The 17,074-nt window shown below is 55.9% G+C and overlaps 9 protein-coding genes across 9 annotated transcripts; 6 read left to right on the top strand and 3 right to left on the bottom strand.

Moving 5' to 3' along the window:
* Window positions 1–543: 543 nt before the first annotated feature.
* On the top strand, window positions 544–2,458 carry BO66DRAFT_445282 (FAD-binding oxidoreductase; the record flags this gene model as incomplete). Its single annotated transcript, XM_025651647.1, has 3 exons — window positions 544–1,581; window positions 1,676–1,942; window positions 1,991–2,458. The coding sequence occupies 3 exons, from the start codon at window positions 544–546 to the stop codon at window positions 2,246–2,248; spliced, it is 1,563 nt and encodes a 520-aa protein (XP_025509309.1). The 3' UTR covers window positions 2,249–2,458.
* Window positions 2,459–3,728: 1,270 nt separating this feature from the next.
* On the bottom strand, window positions 3,729–5,974 carry BO66DRAFT_387358 (amino acid transporter). Its single transcript, XM_025646284.1, has 5 exons — window positions 4,991–5,974; window positions 4,595–4,937; window positions 4,267–4,541; window positions 3,962–4,195; window positions 3,729–3,900 (listed from the first exon to the last, which is right to left on the bottom strand). Exons 1-5 carry the CDS (start codon window positions 5,607–5,609, stop codon window positions 3,803–3,805), a joined length of 1,569 nt encoding a protein of 522 aa, XP_025509308.1. The 5' UTR covers window positions 5,610–5,974; the 3' UTR covers window positions 3,729–3,802.
* An 832-nt stretch (window positions 5,975–6,806) lies between these two features.
* On the top strand, window positions 6,807–8,511 carry BO66DRAFT_8770 (lytic polysaccharide monooxygenase auxiliary activity family 9 protein). Its single transcript, XM_025653674.1, has one exon. It carries the CDS (start codon window positions 7,037–7,039, stop codon window positions 8,315–8,317), a length of 1,281 nt encoding a protein of 426 aa, XP_025509307.1. The 5' UTR covers window positions 6,807–7,036; the 3' UTR covers window positions 8,318–8,511.
* Window positions 8,512–8,881: 370 nt separating this feature from the next.
* On the top strand, window positions 8,882–9,813 carry BO66DRAFT_8761 (uncharacterized protein). The gene is made up of 5 exons (XM_025653672.1): window positions 8,882–9,133; window positions 9,245–9,352; window positions 9,410–9,420; window positions 9,468–9,507; window positions 9,559–9,813. The coding sequence occupies exons 1-5, from the start codon at window positions 8,954–8,956 to the stop codon at window positions 9,571–9,573; spliced, it is 354 nt and encodes a 117-aa protein (XP_025509306.1). The 5' UTR covers window positions 8,882–8,953; the 3' UTR covers window positions 9,574–9,813.
* Window positions 9,607–10,764, top strand: BO66DRAFT_387355 (class I SAM-dependent methyltransferase). Its single transcript, XM_025646283.1, has 4 exons — window positions 9,607–9,738; window positions 9,799–9,954; window positions 10,041–10,502; window positions 10,553–10,764. Exons 1-4 carry the CDS (start codon window positions 9,638–9,640, stop codon window positions 10,584–10,586), a joined length of 753 nt encoding a protein of 250 aa, XP_025509305.1. The 5' UTR covers window positions 9,607–9,637; the 3' UTR covers window positions 10,587–10,764.
* Window positions 10,653–11,921, bottom strand: BO66DRAFT_8753 (uncharacterized protein). Its single transcript, XM_025653670.1, has one exon. It carries the CDS (start codon window positions 11,732–11,734, stop codon window positions 10,799–10,801), a length of 936 nt encoding a protein of 311 aa, XP_025509304.1. The 5' UTR covers window positions 11,735–11,921; the 3' UTR covers window positions 10,653–10,798.
* A 187-nt stretch (window positions 11,922–12,108) lies between these two features.
* BO66DRAFT_433554 (uncharacterized protein) lies at window positions 12,109–13,641 on the top strand (the record flags this gene model as incomplete). The annotated part of the gene is made up of 1 exon (XM_025650701.1): window positions 12,109–13,641. One exon carries the CDS (start codon window positions 12,109–12,111, stop codon window positions 13,639–13,641), a length of 1,533 nt encoding a protein of 510 aa, XP_025509303.1.
* A 348-nt stretch (window positions 13,642–13,989) lies between these two features.
* On the top strand, window positions 13,990–14,973 carry BO66DRAFT_397094 (alpha/beta fold hydrolase; the record flags this gene model as incomplete). Its single annotated transcript, XM_025648576.1, has 1 exon — window positions 13,990–14,973. One exon carries the CDS (start codon window positions 13,990–13,992, stop codon window positions 14,971–14,973), a length of 984 nt encoding a protein of 327 aa, XP_025509302.1.
* A 76-nt stretch (window positions 14,974–15,049) lies between these two features.
* On the bottom strand, window positions 15,050–16,807 carry BO66DRAFT_445280 (MFS general substrate transporter; the record flags this gene model as incomplete). The annotated part of the gene is made up of 6 exons (XM_025651646.1): window positions 15,050–15,319; window positions 15,378–15,470; window positions 15,546–16,043; window positions 16,099–16,311; window positions 16,365–16,490; window positions 16,562–16,807. The coding sequence occupies 6 exons, from the start codon at window positions 16,805–16,807 to the stop codon at window positions 15,050–15,052; spliced, it is 1,446 nt and encodes a 481-aa protein (XP_025509301.1).
* Between the last annotated feature and the right edge of the window lie 267 nt (window positions 16,808–17,074).

Below are 17,074 nucleotides of genomic sequence, written 5' to 3'. Positions count from 1 at the left end.
CGCAGAGAAGATTATCCCATCAAGGACTGGGAGGAGGGCGATGGTTTGATCGCAGAGTAGAATTGGCCGCAGTGCAAAGCATCTGACTGCTTGCTCACGGCGCCTACTGTGTAGGTTACTGTAAACCATCATCCTTCGTCATACAACCCCTCGATGATACCGTCATGCACGCCTCTGACATTCCAGACAGTCAAAAGGGCCCGCCCAGCACGGTGTCAGACGAAGATCTTCCAGGTTCAAGGCACCATTTCCCTGGTCATCCCAGAGTTTCTCCAGCTTTCAGTTTCACCCTTGCATGCTGCACATGCCGCAACCTGCCAACCATGGATACTACTCTTCCCGACTAGTTGATGGCGTCTGGTATAGACACCAGAACACGCTCCAAAATAGGATTTGACCACTCTTTCATCAAGCCACCTTCGTCCAGTGACGTCAAGAGTCAAGGATGGGGATGGGAAGCTATATAGATGGCCTTGCAATTCTGCTACTGTTCGAGTCCTCATACAATCTCAACAGCATCGAGTTCCGATCAATCTCAACACAATGGCACCACCTGAATACATCACACACCCCGAGTACTCCTCGAAGGTTCTCGCCCGCGGGGAGCCCGAGTACGAACGATGTCGCGAGATGAACCCGAGTGCGGCCGGCCCTCGCTATCCCCGTGAGATCCATCTCGTGGAGAGCCCAGCGGACGTACAGAAAGCCCTGAATCGAGCCACCGAGCTTGGAACCACCGTGAGCGTGCGGTCATCGGGCCACGCCGCGCAATCGCCTTATCTCGTGCAAGACGGCATCCTGATCGACACCACTAACCTCAACCGACACGTCGACTACGACGAGGTCACCACGCAGATATCCTTTGGGCCGTCCTGCCGCATCAGCGAGGTAACCGAGAAGCTGAGCGAAGTCGGCCGCTTCTTTCCCATTGGCCATGCTCCGACCGTGGCCATGGCCGGCTATCTTCTCGGGGGCGGACAAGGGTTCTTCATGCGGAGTCTTGGTGCCGCCGCGACCTTCGTCACCCGGATGGAGATCGTCCTACCCACCGGGGAGACGGTCCTTGCGGACCGCGAACACTACCCCGACCTCTTCTGGGCCGCACGCGGTAGCGGACTGGGCTTCTTTGGGGTTGTGACGCGGTTCTGGGGCAAGACCATCCCCGCCAAGAATCCCTGGCAACGGACCCTGCAATTTGAGATCAACCACGACAACTACGAGACGCTGCTGACCTGGGCCATCGAGGCCGGTCGGGCCACTCCCAAGGAGCACACGGATCTGAACATGGCCATTGCGTACGCGCAGGATGAAGTGGACGCCACCGGGGATGAGGTCCCCCCGGGGGCCCGCTTGCACCTCACGTTGCTGCTGTACTGCTACGCTGACACAGAATCTGAAGCGCAGACCATGCTCGGTGCCTACGACCAAGTCGACGAGGTGCAGGACTTCATGCTCGACAAACAGCCCGTCCAGAAGTGCACCTTCGAGGAAGTTCTGGCGGCCGGAGAAGCCGGTCCGGGGCCGGGCACCCGCGTCCACAACAATAGTATCTTCAGCGATCCGGGTTGCTCGCTACCTCGGGTGAGTTGGCCTTGAGTCTTCTTATATTCTTCTTCTTCTTCTTCTCCTGCTCTCTCTCACAGGCTCCATCGGAGTATGCACTAACAAAGGTCAGTTGCTGGAAACCATGAAACCCGCCCTGCTAGATCTGCCCACCCGGCAATCCAACGTATACATCTACCACTGCGACCAGCGGCCCGACGAGAACGAGATGGTGATGAGCTTGCCCCAGGATTTGTATCTGATGACGGCGACTATTTGGACGGACCCCAAGCGCGAGTCAAGTCTCCGCCAGCATATCCAAGAACGGTATGAGCGGGCTCTGTCTGTTGCTGTGGGGATGTTTGTCGTGGATCTGGATCCGAACTGGGAGGAGGTCAACGTACGTTTGTCTCCCACCGATTGATATGTGATACTTACACAAGTACAGGCGCGGGTGATCACCGACACGGCTTTGCAGAAGTTCCTGCACGTCCGGGAGAAGTATGATCCCCAGGGGCTGTTTCCCAGCTACAAGGCGTTTGTGCGGGCGGATCGCAATGTGAGGGGTCTCAAAGGCACCCTCAACGGGGCTGCCAATGAGGCTGCCGACAGAGCTGCCGCTGGGACTGCGAGGGACGCCCTGGAGGCGGCTGCTAAAGCGGCTGTCACGGGCCCTGCCAACGCAGCTGTCAATGTATCGGCCTGATAGCCTAAGGGTGGGTAGTGTTGGGGCGAGAGCTAGTTTGAAATTCGTATCCAAGTTAGCAAGCTAATCAGAATGTGACAATCATGGTGTTTCCTGCTTGGCTGTGATATCGTTCTGGCACGATTGATCTTTTCCAGTGGATCATAACCGTTAGGATCCCGAGTCACTGTATGTTGCACCCAATTATATCTGGAGGTGTCCGTCGAGCAAAAGAGCAAGAAGGCGTTCGATTCGTGCGCGCAGTATATACAATCCCGCGTCCTCCTCTACGCATGCAGTCTATCTCTATCCCGCTGATGTAAGTAATGCATGAATCATTCGAAAGTGCCCGTAGTATGCCTCACAATGTCGCTCACGCTTGAGCCTTCTGATGGAGAAGACCGAGGTGCTCCTTGATACTCTTCAGCTCTTTCACCCGGCTATCCTCATTCTCCTGCAACAGACGCAAGTGCTCCTTCTTGAGCTCCTTGAAGTCGTCCTCGAGCTTGTGGTGCCAGGGATAAAGGACGAAGACTTGAAAGCAGAGGGCCGAGCTGGCGATGACGAAGTTCGTTAGGGAGAATCCGCGGGTGATGAGCATGGTGTCTGCCACGAGGGGTTAGTAAGATTTCGTATTGTTGGCAGTAGCGGCTGGACCATACATTCAGTGTATAGAGCTGAGCAGAGGAGAAAAGAATGAGTGTGTACTTCCTATAGTTTATAGGCCGAAGAACCGCGGTTTGAGTGGCAGGCTAAATGAGTGAATAGATGTGGTTGAGGGGAGATTGAGTGGTAAGAGATTTGGACACTGAACGAGGGGGAGAAAGGGAGGAAAGAGTCAGACCAAATAAATCACTAGTATTCGGCCCCTATTGCATAATCGGGCATCTTGTTGCAATGCTGCAATGCTGCAATGCTGCAATGCTATAATTCGCAGGCAAAGGCAGGGTTGTCGGATCCGAGAACGGGGATATTTCGGCGACCCTCATTTGTGGTTTTGCGGTTTTGCGGGGCTCCAAACCGGCAGCAGCCGACCTGCCGAAACAATCCGATTGACACCCGAAGTCAAGAAGCCCTTATCAGATCATGGATCCAGGACACATAGCTCCAGTTAGAGCTGAATGTCTGAGAGTCTGAGGAGTTTAGTGTACTGGTCAACTTATTCACAAATACTCTCAACATACGGAAGAGCCTCTCCCGACCCTTGTATCTAGCTCATTCCAAATGATAAAATGGAGCCAATATATACTCGAGTCCCAAGACAAACAGAGCATGAGTCTCATGTCCAGTCGACCGAGTAGTTGAATTTCGGTGCTGACTTGGAGGCTGAATCTTTCTACGATAGTAGCAGTATCCGTATAGGCATAGGTACGCCCCCCTCACGCCTCAATCTTATCTTATCTGAAACGGTAGTCGATAGGAACCGTTCCGAAGGACATTCCGGACCCCCGGTGGGCAAAGCCCACTCTCTCTAATCTACGTGGAATAAGAAGCACCGCACAAGCTTTTCCGAGTGGATTCAACGCCAGCGTCATAAGTTCATTATCTAGGAAAAGTCCACCGATGCGATGTACGCTACCCCACGTGAGCACCCTCGTATCGACTACGCGCATAGAACACCCAATTCAGCCCGGTTAGGATTGCAATTACCCCGAGAACTGGAGCGGTATAGTCTAGGAATCGAAGTACGTCAGTCATCAGACCAGTGAGGGCAAGAACCCGCGAGAAACTCACTCATATTGCCACCCGTAAGCGGAAAGGATGTGGGGAAACAGAGAAAGATCGTGACGATTATGGTATAGACCACAGCGACGATGTTGCAGCAGTAGCCCAGTCCCGACGAAAGACCGAAGTGGCGTCCGCTGGGGAGGTAGATCTCCGACCGACGCTGCCAGATGAGCAATGCGATTGGTAGCGTGACGGAAATCTGCGACAGAATGCTGGCAGTTCCGACAAACGCATTGAAGACTAGAGATAGTAAGTCAGTCTCGTACTCACGACCCGGCTTGTGGGCCACGACGATCTTTGGGGTTTCCTACCGGAAGAAGACGCGAGGTAGAGGAATCCGATCACGAAGCAGGCAATAAAATTGAGGCCTAGAGCGTATAGAGGAACGCCCTGTCGGTGGTCCAGCTGCTTCAAGTACCCCGAGAGGAAGATTCCGTTGTCGCATGCAAACGACCAGGTCAACCGTGAGGCAGTAGAATGGATCGCGCAAGCTGAAACAAACATGATCGAAATCATCACGACGAGAAAAACCGTCGCGCAGGTTGTCGATCGGCTTGCCTGTGCCCATAGATCGTAGATTGGGAACCTGTCAAATTTGAACTTAGCACAAAGACACTGAACCTAAGCATCCCGCCTTACCCTGAGGCTGCATCAACCAGACTGTCAAAGTCGGTCACACTGTAGCACATGGCCAAGGCAAACGCGAAGGCAGCCACAGAACCAATGCCCACGGTCGACAAGATGGCACGCGGAATTGTCCGTGCTGGTTCAAGACACTCGTCTGCCATGTGCATCGTGGCGTCCAGACCGATGAGCATGTAGGACGGGGTCGACAGACCGGTCAGGAATACAATTACATTCGACCAGTACCCATTTGAGGAGTTGACGAAATGACCCCAGACGGTGGACGAGTCTGCATGAACGGCCGAGCGTGCGGGGCAGACGATTGTGGTGATAACAAACAGGGCCAGGGAGAAGTAGACTGTCATCGCCATTAAGATGTTGCCTTCAAAGAGCAATGGGTCAAATACTCACAGGCCCAGTCATAGACCCAGACCGTCTTGGGCAGTAGCCCAATATTGTATGCCAGGGCAATGATATGCACCGCTTGATACATAAGAAAGTAATGCCAGGATTGTGGAAGGAAGGTAGGGTGATAGGTGAGAACCAAAGCCATGATACCCTCCGTGATCATCAATGACAGCGAAGCAGCGATGGCCACCCATGACCAGATACCGATGATTCCACACAGGTAGGACAACCACCGCCGATGCTGGGCCGGAGCCAACATGGAAGTGAAGTAATATTGGCCACCGGCCGATGGATACACAGCTGCCAGCTCAGCCAGGCTGAGCCCAGTGCAGGACATTGCAAAGCACACCACCAAGATACCGTACAGTAAGGTCACCGTGCCACCTCCTGCAATAGCCAGGGGCAAGCTTCCTGCAATAGCAATCCAACTGTTGGATGTGTTGAACCCCAGGGCCATGATGCTGATCATGTTGAAATTGCGCTTGAGGCCCGGCCCTTCCTGAGCCAGGGCTGCCACCACGCCGACCTCCACATCTTGCTGGTCCTGGACGGACTCAACACTCTTCCCCATTTTCGTTGTTACCGACGGGTATGGCTTTTGGCGGTGCGATAATTCCTCCATCGCAGCACGTCGCAAGGCATGAGCGGATCTACTTCATGTCGATATGTTGAGGGGGCCCAGTCTGGGGTTCATATAGCGCAATCGGTACATTCCGAGTCCGGGGGCGTCGCGGTCGCGAACGATAACGTTCTGGGGGAGATAGCAGTCGATTCGCCATCATTTGTGGCGCTTATCAGGATTATCTTCGTATCGGATAACGCTCTCTCGGAACAACCCTGATTGATATCGGTATGAATCCGAGCCCATCCAGCGAACGAGCCTAATGGGCAGAAAGGCGATGAGTATATAGTAAGGTTCTGGGTCCAGCATACGACGACGAACTCAATACCATCGATCATGGACCGCGAAGGAGATCATCGACTGCGGTTTGTTGGGGGGGGGGGAATGAAGACATTACCGGACAGTTATGCATATATCCTGCCTTCCATTTCAGATAACTTGTTAAATACCAAGCATTCCGAAGAATAGCGAAGGCAAGACGATATGCGACCAACCGGAGACATCATTGCTCTCAACGCAGATCGTCTATTGGCGAAAGCCGGGGTACTATATTGATTTGTGACTGTCAAGTTGAATGAGTACTACTCCTTCCATCTGCTAACAGAATGACAGTATGTATAGTTAAGGGACTGAGCCGAGCACTCTGTAAATTGCACGGTCTGGCGGTGAGCGGGGAAGCAGAGCACGTGACTGGACGGAACATGATTCTTCCGCTCCGGGCCCTTGTTCCCGCGAGTCATGATCACGTGCTCTGTCCTCTCTCTGCTCTTCATCTGCGGAGGTACTGCATCCCTTATCAACATCAACATCAACATCAACATCAACATCAACACCAACACCAACATCACGATGTATCACATGCTTTCTGAATGTCAACCCAGACATTCTGCCAGATTATCTTAATATTCTTGCTTCTTTCTCCCTCACCTTCTTCACAACTTCGCAACTCTTCTGCCTCGTCCTGTGAGTGCCCATTCCGCCTACACCGAGGGCCCACCTCAATCTCGCTAAAGCCACTGGCGTCCTAATGGCGTGTTTCCGCAGGCCCACCACAGCGTCAAGTAACGAAGGAGTGTGGTCTGTCTCAGAATTGGTGAAACAAACTAGACAGCCTTGAAACTTCCCGGCTGCTCAAGACGCCAAACCACTGGTTCATTCGCCTCAGTTGCCACCAGGCACAAGGTTTGCCTATCTCGCTTGGGATGCTCAATTCTTTGTCGACCCTCGTCATCTCCAATCCGACATCATGCCTCCCACATGCTTAAATAGACGCGAATTCCCTCCTCTGGCATCGGAGGGCTATCCAGCCAAGCTGTCTTTCCTTTCCTCAGTCGCTCCTTCGTTCCTTTCTGGGCTTCATTGATTGAAGTCCCTTCCTTTCTTTCTACTTTCTATCCAACACACCGCTGTGCGGTGCTTCTGCCAATATGTCTCTTTCCAAGATTGCCACTCTTCTACTGGGCTCGGTCTCGCTGGTCGCTGGTCATGGCTATGTCTCGAGCATCGAGGTGGACGGTACCACATATGGAGGGTACTTGGTCGACACTTATTACTTCGAATCCGACCCGCCCGAGTTGATCGCCTGGTCCACCAATGCCACGGATGATGGCTATGTGTCACCCTCCGACTACGAGAGCGTGAACATCATCTGCCACAAGGGGTCTGCGCCCGGCGCGTTGTCGGCCCCAGTCGCGCCCGGAGGCTGGGTGCAGATGACCTGGAACACCTGGCCCACCGACCATCACGGCCCCGTCATCACGTATATGGCCAATTGCCACGGTTCTTGTGCTGATGTGGACAAGACCACCCTGGAATTCTTCAAGATCGATGCGGGCGGCCTGATCGATGACACGGACGTGCCTGGAACTTGGGCGACCGATGAGCTCATTGAAGATGGCTACAGCCGCAACATTACTATTCCCAGCGATATTGCCCCGGGATACTATGTTTTGCGACACGAGATCATTGCCCTGCACAGCGCCGAGAACCTGGACGGAGCCCAGAACTACCCCCAGTGCATCAATCTGGAAGTCACGGGCAGCGAGACAGCGACCCCAAGTGGCACCCTGGGAACTGCTCTTTACAAGGAGACCGACCCCGGGATCTACGTTGACATCTGGAACACGTTGAGCACGTATACAATTCCCGGCCCCGCGCTGTACACTGCTGGTAGCACTGCGACCGCAGCCGCTGCTGCCGCTACGACCACTACTTCTGCTGGCATCACGGCTGAGGCCACCACTGCTGCCGCCGTCGTGAGTGCCACCGCGGAGGCTGTCCCGACTGAGTCTTCAGCTCCTTCCGAGACCAGTGCGACTACCGCGATCTCCGCCCAGCCAACCGCCGGTAGCGACATCAGCTTCCAGCCCGGTCAAGTCAAGGCTGGTGCTTCAGTCGACAACTCGGCTACTGAGGGTTTCTCTCAACCTGCCACGACGGCCACGACTTCGGTAGCCACTGCGGCTTCGAGCTCGGCTTCGTCGACGACCTCTGGGGTTTTGAATGGCGCCTGCAGCCAGGAGGGCTACTGGTACTGCAACGGGGGCAGTGCGTTCCAGCGCTGCGTCAATGGGGAATGGGATGCGTCCCAGAGTGTGGCTGCGGGCACGGTCTGCATCGCCGGGATCTCGGAGACCATCACCATTTCAGCCGCCGCCACGCGCCGGGATGCCATGCGTCGTCATCTGGCGCGTCCCAAGCGTCACTGAGCGGGTGGCAGGGTGAAGGGTGACAGGATTGGAGGGCAACGACCATGTTGGCTTTGTATATAGATATACCGATAGCATAGGACGCGTTGACCGCAGTTTTGGTTGTGTCTTCATATTGGATGGAGTGCCTGGAGTGCCCTAACCGCAGTGGGACAGCTACCTAAGCGTGCCCGCCCACGTTGACTTCAATAGTGCGCTGTCTAACAGACTTAGCGAGAATGACAGCTCTCGTTTTGTATGACTAAATGGTTGGCACCGTTGGACCCACGTATTCCATCCCTTCCTGGCCCTACCTGTAGGGATCTGCATCTGATGACAGGCTGACGCAGGAAGCTAAGCGATCATTCTTGGCGTTTGCGCTGCCCGATCCCTGTCTCTTGCTGCTTGCTATAGGCTCATCGCAATGACGACACTCAGGTCACACAATCGAACTAGGGATAAACGGGGATCGACTGGGATCGACTGGGAGAGACTGGTGCAATCCTGCGATCTGCACCTGTCAATTTCCGTCGGCTCGTCGGATGGCGTTCCCATGATTCTCTCCACATATTTCTAAGGGGGAGAGTCGCACTTGTTGCTTCTTCCTCTCACTTACCCTCAATCACATCATCTTCACATCGTCACCCTTATCATATCATGACTACCGCTGAACAGCAGCAACCGCAACATCAGTTCCCCCATCCCACTGGGAGCAACGCTTATGGGCACGCACAGGACCCGGAGCCCCACGGCCACCAACCGCCCCACGCTCCTTTGTCGCCTCTTGGGCCGGAGAGTCCCCCTCCAGAGCACGAAGACTTTGTTACCGACACCGAGGTAAGTAAGGTTTCGTGTCTGCGGCCCGGCCCGGAGTGTCCACTGGGTGATGCTTGGTTTTTTTGGTCGTCCTTGGTTGACTGTTGACTCTGCATTTGCCCCCTCCCGCAGTCGATGCGCAGTGACTATGATGAGGACTTCATGGATTCCTATTCGCTCTCTTCCAGTATCCTCGACTACCAGTATGAGAATGGTCGTCGATACGCCAGCTTTCGCTCGGTAGGTTAACCTCTCCCAGCAAGTGTTCCAAGGTCTAATAAGGGTATGCGACCGTAGGGAAATTACATGTAATCCAACCCCTTCGGGATGCATAGGACAGTATTGACAAGCTCAGGATGCCTAATGACGAAGAGGAACAAGAAAGGCTGGACTTGGTATCTATTTCCCTTGCTTGTCGTCTCTCTAATAAGTACTAACACTGCCAGACCCATCACATGTGAGCTTCCTTGGCCTGCACTACCTCCCTCTTGCAGCATGAGCTGACCACCATTGGCCAGCTACCTCATGCTGATGGGGGGCGAGTTGTTCAACGCCCCCATCAAAAACCCCCAGAAAGTGCTCGACCTGGGCACAGGGACCGGCAACTGGGCCATCGATTTCGCCGAGTATGACTCTCTCCTCAGGTAACATGTCTACGCAAGCAACACCTACTAAGTGTGCGCCAGCCAGTACCCCGGTGCCGTCGTAGTGGGCAATGATCTCAGCCCCATCCAGCCCGCCTGGGTGCCCCCCAACGTGGATTTCTTCGTCGACGATTACGAATCCGACTGGCTCGAGAAGATGAATGCCTACGACTTCATCCACTCCCGCAACCTAGCAGGGTACGGTGCCCTCCCTCTCCCTCTCCCTCTCCCCGTCCTCTCCCCCTCACCCAACCTCAACCCCTACACTAACCACCCCTCAACAGCTGCGTCGTCGACTGGCACCGCCTGATTCGACAAGCCTACGACCACCTCAAACCAGGTGGATACCTCGAACTCCAAGAGAGCGCCGTCTGGGCGTGGAGCGACGACGGCACGCTCAGGATGGACTCGCCGCTGATGGAGTACCTGATGTCGCTGAACGACGCGGCACACATGATCGGCCGGGAGCTGAACATCTACATCGACCTGAAGCCGTGGCTGATCGCGCATGGCTTCGAGGACGTGCACGAGCAGACCTACATCCTGCCCTTCTCGCCGTGGCCGCAGGACCCCCGGCTGCGCGAGATCGGGCGCGTGCAGGCCGCCATGGTCGAGAAGGCCGTCGAGGCGTATGGCCTGCGGCTGTGTACGCAGGTGCTGGGCTGGAGTCAAGAACGGACGAAGCTCATGCAAGGCTTGGTGCGCCAGCAGTTGAAGGATCGGTCCTTGCATTCGTATACTAAGATGTAAGTGCTGTGGTTCGGAGTGAGGAGAGCCCGGGCTGATGATTATGTAGCAAGGTTGTCTATGGGAGGAAGCCTTTGTTTTAGCTGGACAGCAATCAGCGACTGGGTGTGGTTTGGCTTTCTGGTCTATGATGAACGGTCTGGAAGATCCTGGTTGACACAGTGAGAGATGCAATACCGGATCACCGGGTTCGCGACACAGAGCTAGGAAAAAGCAATGGGATAATAATAACCTTAGAAATCGATTCTATTTCGATAAGAAGATCCTGCGTAAGGCAGGCAGACTGAACTTCAATCTACTCAGTCCGCCCCGTCTGCCACAAGCAAAAACACATTGGACACGAGCCCGCGCCGTCCAGCCAGGTCGACAGACAGGCGCCGTGGAAGTTATTCCCGCAGCGCGCGCACCAGACGACGGGCAACGCCGCCTCCTGGTCCTCGGTCTGGAACTCGCCCCGACAGATGGGACATATGTCATCCGGCCCGATCGCTCGCTGGCTGGCTACGGGGGCAGCATCCGCCTGCGTGGGGGGTGGCACCGGGTCCCTGGGGGGGAAGAAACTATCCCCACCCCACGGCCAGTGGTTCTGCCACGCCGGATAGTCGAACGGATTGCTCCAGAGCTCCATCATAGTCTTGGCAGGATGGGGAATCATCAAGCGCAGGATCTGGATGGGCTTGGCGAGCGCAATGCACATCATCAGGTTCGTCGCGCGAGCCCGGCGGCGATGCCGGGCGCGTTCCTGCTCACCGATGTCTTCCAACTGGCGCAGAATCTCCATATCGACCGAGGAGGTGGAGGAGGAGGCAAAGGAGGTGCCCGCCGTGACGTTGCCAGTAGCGAACACCTCACGGAACCGGCACATGAGCGAATCCTCGCGCTCTTCATCGGTAAGGTGGTTCAGGAGGAGCTCCGTCAAGATGCCGGCGAGCGCGCGCTCCATTCGATACAAGACCGCGGCCCAGTCCTGGATGTCCCCATGTAGCACCTCGAGGCCGTGATTTCGCGAGCGCGTCACTAGGTCGAGGACGGTGTGGCGCAGCCCTGGATCCGACCAATTGGTCCGGAGGATGTTCACTTGGTAGTCGTAGGTGTAGATGAGGTGCGAATACCAGTGGCCCATGCGATCGAAGGCCCGGTTCATGACGAGCGACAGGGCCTGGTGGTCCAGGGCTTCGGCTTCGTGGACGGGCAAGGTCTCGTCGATGTCGGGGATTAGACGATGAGCCATACTGCGTGGTGTGTTCAAGGTTGAAAGAAGGGTGCCAATGCGTGTGGGAGTTTCGGAGGAGTTGTCTTAGGGCTATTCCTTGAGAGAACAAACCGATGTATTTATACAAAGGCTCGGGGACAACGAATGGGTGGATTCTGTCGTCACCAACCGGCACATTCCACTTGCTTGCTTGCGCGTCCTCTTTCAGTCATGATGGAGCTCGTCGATACGCATAATGGTCTTCTCCGGTGGAGTGAGCCGCTTTGTTCGTGGTGCTTTCGTCAAATCTTTGTGGTTCCAGTATAAAGGTCGTGCTTGGGGTCCAGAAATAACATGGATGGATAGCTTGAGACACGCATGTTCGACATCTCGCCGCCACCACCACCATCATCATGCCCGAGAAACACCCAAACAGCTCCTCCAAAAACAAGTCGGCTGAATATCCTCGTGTCCCAGCACCAGTGGGAGGCTTTCTCGGATGGTTAGCTGGAAAGCGCGGCCATGATCATCGCAAGTCCACCGTGAGCAGTCGTGCAAAGGATAATTCAGACCGTCGGCAAGAGCTTTCATCGATCGCCAAAGGGAAACAACCAGTTCGCACCGCAGAGGGACATCAAGCAGGGAAACAGGAAAGAGAGGGCCAGGGAGGGCATCGGGTTTATGCTCACACCCCGGCCAATCCGCCCAAACCCGTCTCTTTGGGGTCTCAGGTGAGAAATGTGCCCACCTCTTCGGCGGCTGGGCGTACTCGCGCAGGCCCCTCGAAAATCTATGGGCGAAAGTTGTCAAGCTCTATCGCTTCCTCTCGTCAAGCTACGGGGTCAAGCGCTCGTGCCGGGTCCTATGAGCCTCTGATGTCGGGTGCCCTTCAAGCCCCGGATCAGCCTTCCTCCGTAGGCAGCGAGAATTCGGGGAACAGTGGATTCAGCGCTACCTCCAGCACCGCTGCTGTCTGCGGGTTAAGAGTCACGGACCGGGTTCAGACCCTCTCCCCCGTAATCAATGAGAACTGTGGTGGAAACGGGTTCAGCGCTACCTTCAGCACCGCCGGTGCCTGCAAGTCCAGTCTTGAAGCCCGGGTTGAGATCTGCCCCGTACCAAACGAGAGTGGGTATGAAAGCGGCTTCAGCGCTGGCTTCAGCACCCATGGTGCCGCGGGATCCAAAGTCGTGGACCGGGACGAACTCGGCAGCGACGTGGAATCTTTGGGTCACGATGAAGCCTCCGATCAAGACACTGGCAGTGAAGACGCCGATCCAGACTCCATGTTGTCCAGTGATGTCTCCGGGGGGGTTCCAATATATGCTAGCACCACCCACGCAGACCGGCCGCCTCACCACCACAACATCAACGCGGCATTGAACAACCTCAAAATCAAGGACGACTGCTGTCTGATCTGTCACAAACGCATGCACAAGGACGGGTTCTCCTGCCCCGGCGGATGTGGCACACTGTATCATGACAACTGTGTCTCAGACTGGCGCACCCCAAGAAGTGCCGAGAACCAAGAGCCCTGTCCGTGTCCGACGTGCTGGCAGGACATCTTTCAAGAGAACTGCGCGGTCTGTGGAAAGCCCATCGTAGACTACGAGTTCTGCTGTCCCCAGCAATGCGGAGCGTGGCTTCACGAGGCTTGTGTGGAGCGCTGCGTCGACCAGTGCCGCTCGACATATGCCAATCAAAACATGCCGTGTCCCGGGTGTAGCGCGCCGTGGCCTAAACATATCGACGAGGAGGCGGAGTGTCCGATCTGCTTTCTAGCCATGAACGAGAATCTCCAGGATGTGACCCAATGCCCGGCGCTATGCAAGCAGAATTACCACTCGGAGTGTATCAATGCCTGGCTTGACAGCGTCGAGCCCAATGGCCGGGCGAGAGCGTGTCCCAAGTGTCGAGCTCCGTGGGTCCCTATTTCCGGGAATTGAAGATGGTGGATTGGACTGCTCTGTTTTGGGATACGATGTTGAGGCGTTGAGAGGGGTTGAGTCGAGTCGGTGTACGGAATGGCGACATACGAAGGAGCCCTAACTGTAGCTCCCGTGCCTTTAGTTTCACCTGTTTTCATCATTAATTGTCAGCTTTACAAATCAAGAATGATTTGCAATAATTTATTGTCTCTTTTAGTCATGCTCACTAATTCAACCTTGGGATCAGCTTTATTTTACTTGGGATAAATCGTACTAGGGTGGGGATAATGGTAGGGATAAATACCAAGCTTCTCACCTGCATTGTGCCATCTGTGCCACACAAATCCATACATCAACATCATCAAAATGACCACCGAGCCTCTACAGCTTCAGCGCCAGACCTCGCCATCCACCGGCCTCTCCTACCTCAGCAATGCTACGAGTCCACAGGCCTCGCTCCAGCAGATCTCCCTCTTCATCCCCGGATTCGGCTGTCCAGCCAGCGACTACATCCCCCTGATCACCCACCTCCACGCCCACGGCCGCACCCTCAGCGCAGGCCACGTCTATGTCGCTGTCGACCTCCCGGGCCATGGCGAGTCGCCTACTGCCATTTTACCCATCCCAGAGGCCGGAGGAATCAACGAACTTCTCGTCCAGCTGCATGCGGAACTGCTCTCTACCCTCTTCCCATCCTCAGCCTCCAGCCCTAACCCAACACCAATTCCCACCACCCTCTACGGCCACAGCATGGGCACCCTGACCGTTCTCGACCTCTTCGCCCATACTCTCACCACAGCACCTTCTCCTCTTAAAGTCGCAGAGATAATCCTTCTCGACGGCCCCTACGCCGGCACAACACCTCCAACCCCCTTGGACCTGAACATCCTCGCCACCCACGCCGAATACTACCGCAGCACAATGCCCGACCGCATCGCCCGGTGTTTCGGCCCGCACACCAGCCCCCAAACCATCGCCGCGGTGCAGGACGCCTACTCCCGCCTGGACTTTGCATATCTGATCCGGATGTCGCATTACTACGGGACGGTCGATGGACGATTCGCCCCGATCCTGCACGCCCTCAACCGCCACAACGACCAATTGGTAGCAACGGGCGAAAAGCCAGTGCGGTTGCTGGACCTGCAAAGCCAGGAGGGCGATTTCGAAAGCGAGCGGAAAAGCTTGCGCAAGAGCGACGTGACGGCGCATGCGGCGTTTGTCCGGACGGAGCTGGATGGGCGGTGGTTGCGGGAGTACGTCGTGGAGGGGACGGGGCATTTTCCGCACGTGGATGATGTGGAAGAGGTTGGGGGGGTGGTTAGGGGGTTTCTTGCGGAGGGGCTGGCTTAGTGCTTGGGTCGTAGATTAGAGTGAGACTATTCTGCAAGTATACTGAATATCATATGTTCTGTGGTGACGGCGATAGCTAGAGCGTATACTTGAACCCGCGCAACCCCCCGATCACCAACTCCCCCTTATCCACCTTCTTATTCAGATAATGCAGTCGCAGCGACAGCAAACCCACCAACACAATGGACAAGCAGGTCAGACCGATACTGACCAAAATGCCCGGCCGGTACTCTGGCGCATCCTGCGAGCGATACACGAGCGATCCCGTCATCCCGCCGGACGCCCCGAGTCCCACGAAGATGGCGCTGCAGATGGCGCGCTTCCACTGGCCGCGCACATTGTTTGCCTTGCAGTTTGCCAGATTAGCTACTGTACGTGGATGGTCTGCAAGGGCAACGGCTAACCTGATACGCCATCGCGGCTGGGATATTCCCATTCGCGCCGATGGTGGTGAAGAAGCATCCCACCAGGCGGGGCGCCACGCCCGTCGTGAAGCCCTAATCCGCTACATTAACACCACCATCACCACCGGTCATGCATACACGGACGGTAGAGGGGATAAGGGCAAATACCATCAACGGCAACCCAATCAAACTCAGCACCGAGTTAAGCACAATGATCGGCCCGCGAATCCGATAGCGATCCCCAACCCACGAGGTCGCCATCATCACAATCCCCGCGGCCGCGTACGGCGGCGCAAACAGACACAGCGACACGCCCGTCGAGAACCCCATGCCCTTCTGGTAGATGATCGGCAGGAAGTACGACAGAGCATACGCAGTGGTCGTACTGCAGAAATAGATCAGCCCGAAGCCCCAGATATGGATGTCGAGGCCGGCGGCCAGGTATTTGCGGAGGTTGAACGGCTCGACGGCAGCGTCGGAGCGGTCCGCATCGATGCGCCGGATCACGAGCTCGTACTCGCGCGGCGAGAGGAAGCGGTTGCGCTGGGTCAGCATGCGGTCGGGGAAGTCGATCAATACAAAGTAGGCGATCGCGGCCAGGACGCAGGTGATGAGGCCTTGGATCACGAAGATCCAGCGCCAGGCCGTCAGCCCTCCTAGGCCGTTCTATCTCATGTCAGATAGGTCTATCCAGGCTTGGAGGGTTAGAGGAGCTGCTAACCATGAAGGTAATCCCATACGACAGCAACCCCGTGAAGGCTGACGCCACGCAGCCCAGCAGATAGAACAAGGCGTATCGTTTCTGGATCTCAAACCGCGTGTACCATGTTGAAATCAGGTATACCGCTCCGGGGAAGAAGCCCGCCTCCAGGGCGCCGATAACGATCCGAATTCCGACCAGCTGGGTCCAGTCTTTGACAAAGCCCGCCGCCAACTACACCTTCCTCAGCATCCACCAGAGCGATAACTGGAGAAGGACAAACGCACCATCACAGCTCCCCACACAAAACACACGCCCGAGATATACGCCACCGGCCCCAGCTTCCGGACCAAGACCGGCCCCAGCGCCTGGAAGCAGATGTACGGCGGGAAGAACGCGACGGCGATGATGCTCTGCCGCAACAACCAAGCACATTAGTCTCTCCCCTGATTATCAGAGAACAGCCCGAAGGGACTGAACGCACATATCTCATCCCAATCAGATGCAACTGCTTGGTCATGCCGGCCACCGACGCGGTCCCCAGATTCCCGCGATCGATCAGGGAGACCGTATGCAGCAACCCCAACATGACGATCAACCGGCGGTCCACGCGGTGGAGGATGCGACGTTCCTCCTTCGTGGCCTTGCCAGGCCGGGAACGGACGATGCCATCTTCCTCGGGGGTCTGGACATGGTCGACCGGGGCTTTAGTGCTGGAGGTGAGGGACATTGTGGGGCTGGGCAAGCATCGCAGGTTCGATAAGCGACAGCCCGACAACAAAGCTGGCTGAGCATCATAGATATAAAGGGGTGTTTCCGGAGTACGCCATCTGCTGCCTCGATGGCGAGTTTGTACGTCGGTCTTTGGCGAGAGTTCGAGGCGACCTGCGGACCCAATGAAAGTTATCGCTCTTCAGAAGGCACCCTAGATAAAGAGCGCTGGGGGCTTGATCGGTATGTGTTGATGTCGAGTAGAGGCCGTCGGCTTTCGGCGTTA

This window comes from Aspergillus aculeatinus, assembly GCF_003184765.1.
Source record: "Aspergillus aculeatinus CBS 121060 unplaced genomic scaffold BO66scaffold_1, whole genome shotgun sequence".
NCBI lineage: Eukaryota > Fungi > Ascomycota > Eurotiomycetes > Eurotiales > Aspergillaceae > Aspergillus > Aspergillus aculeatinus.
The sequence above is the reverse complement of the archived record's forward strand: the minus strand, read 5'-3'. Positions and strand labels throughout refer to the sequence as shown.

Excerpts from the sequence above, each read along its gene's own strand:
- BO66DRAFT_8753 (XM_025653670.1), bottom strand. The coding sequence starts at position 11,734 with ATGGCTCATCGTCTAATCCCCGACATCGACGAGACCTTGCCCGTCCAC.
- BO66DRAFT_8761 (XM_025653672.1), top strand. The coding sequence starts at position 8,954 with ATGACTACCGCTGAACAGCAGCAACCGCAACATCAGTTCCCCCATCCC. Across the intron at positions 9,134-9,244 it reads ACTTTGTTACCGACACCGAG|TCGATGCGCAGTGACTATGA; the intron begins GTAAGTAAGGTT and ends CCCCTCCCGCAG.
- BO66DRAFT_387355 (XM_025646283.1), top strand. The coding sequence starts at position 9,638 with ATGCTGATGGGGGGCGAGTTGTTCAACGCCCCCATCAAAAACCCCCAG. Across the intron at positions 9,955-10,040 it reads CACTCCCGCAACCTAGCAGG|CTGCGTCGTCGACTGGCACC; the intron begins GTACGGTGCCCT and ends ACCCCTCAACAG. Across the intron at positions 10,503-10,552 it reads TTGCATTCGTATACTAAGAT|CAAGGTTGTCTATGGGAGGA; the intron begins GTAAGTGCTGTG and ends ATGATTATGTAG.
- BO66DRAFT_387358 (XM_025646284.1), bottom strand. The coding sequence starts at position 5,609 with ATGGAGGAATTATCGCACCGCCAAAAGCCATACCCGTCGGTAACAACG. Across the intron at positions 4,542-4,594 it reads CTGGTTGATGCAGCCTCAGG|GTTCCCAATCTACGATCTAT; the intron begins GTAAGGCGGGAT and ends CAAATTTGACAG. Across the intron at positions 4,196-4,266 it reads CTACCTCGCGTCTTCTTCCG|TCTTCAATGCGTTTGTCGGA; the intron begins GTAGGAAACCCC and ends TACTATCTCTAG.
- BO66DRAFT_8770 (XM_025653674.1), top strand. The coding sequence starts at position 7,037 with ATGTCTCTTTCCAAGATTGCCACTCTTCTACTGGGCTCGGTCTCGCTG.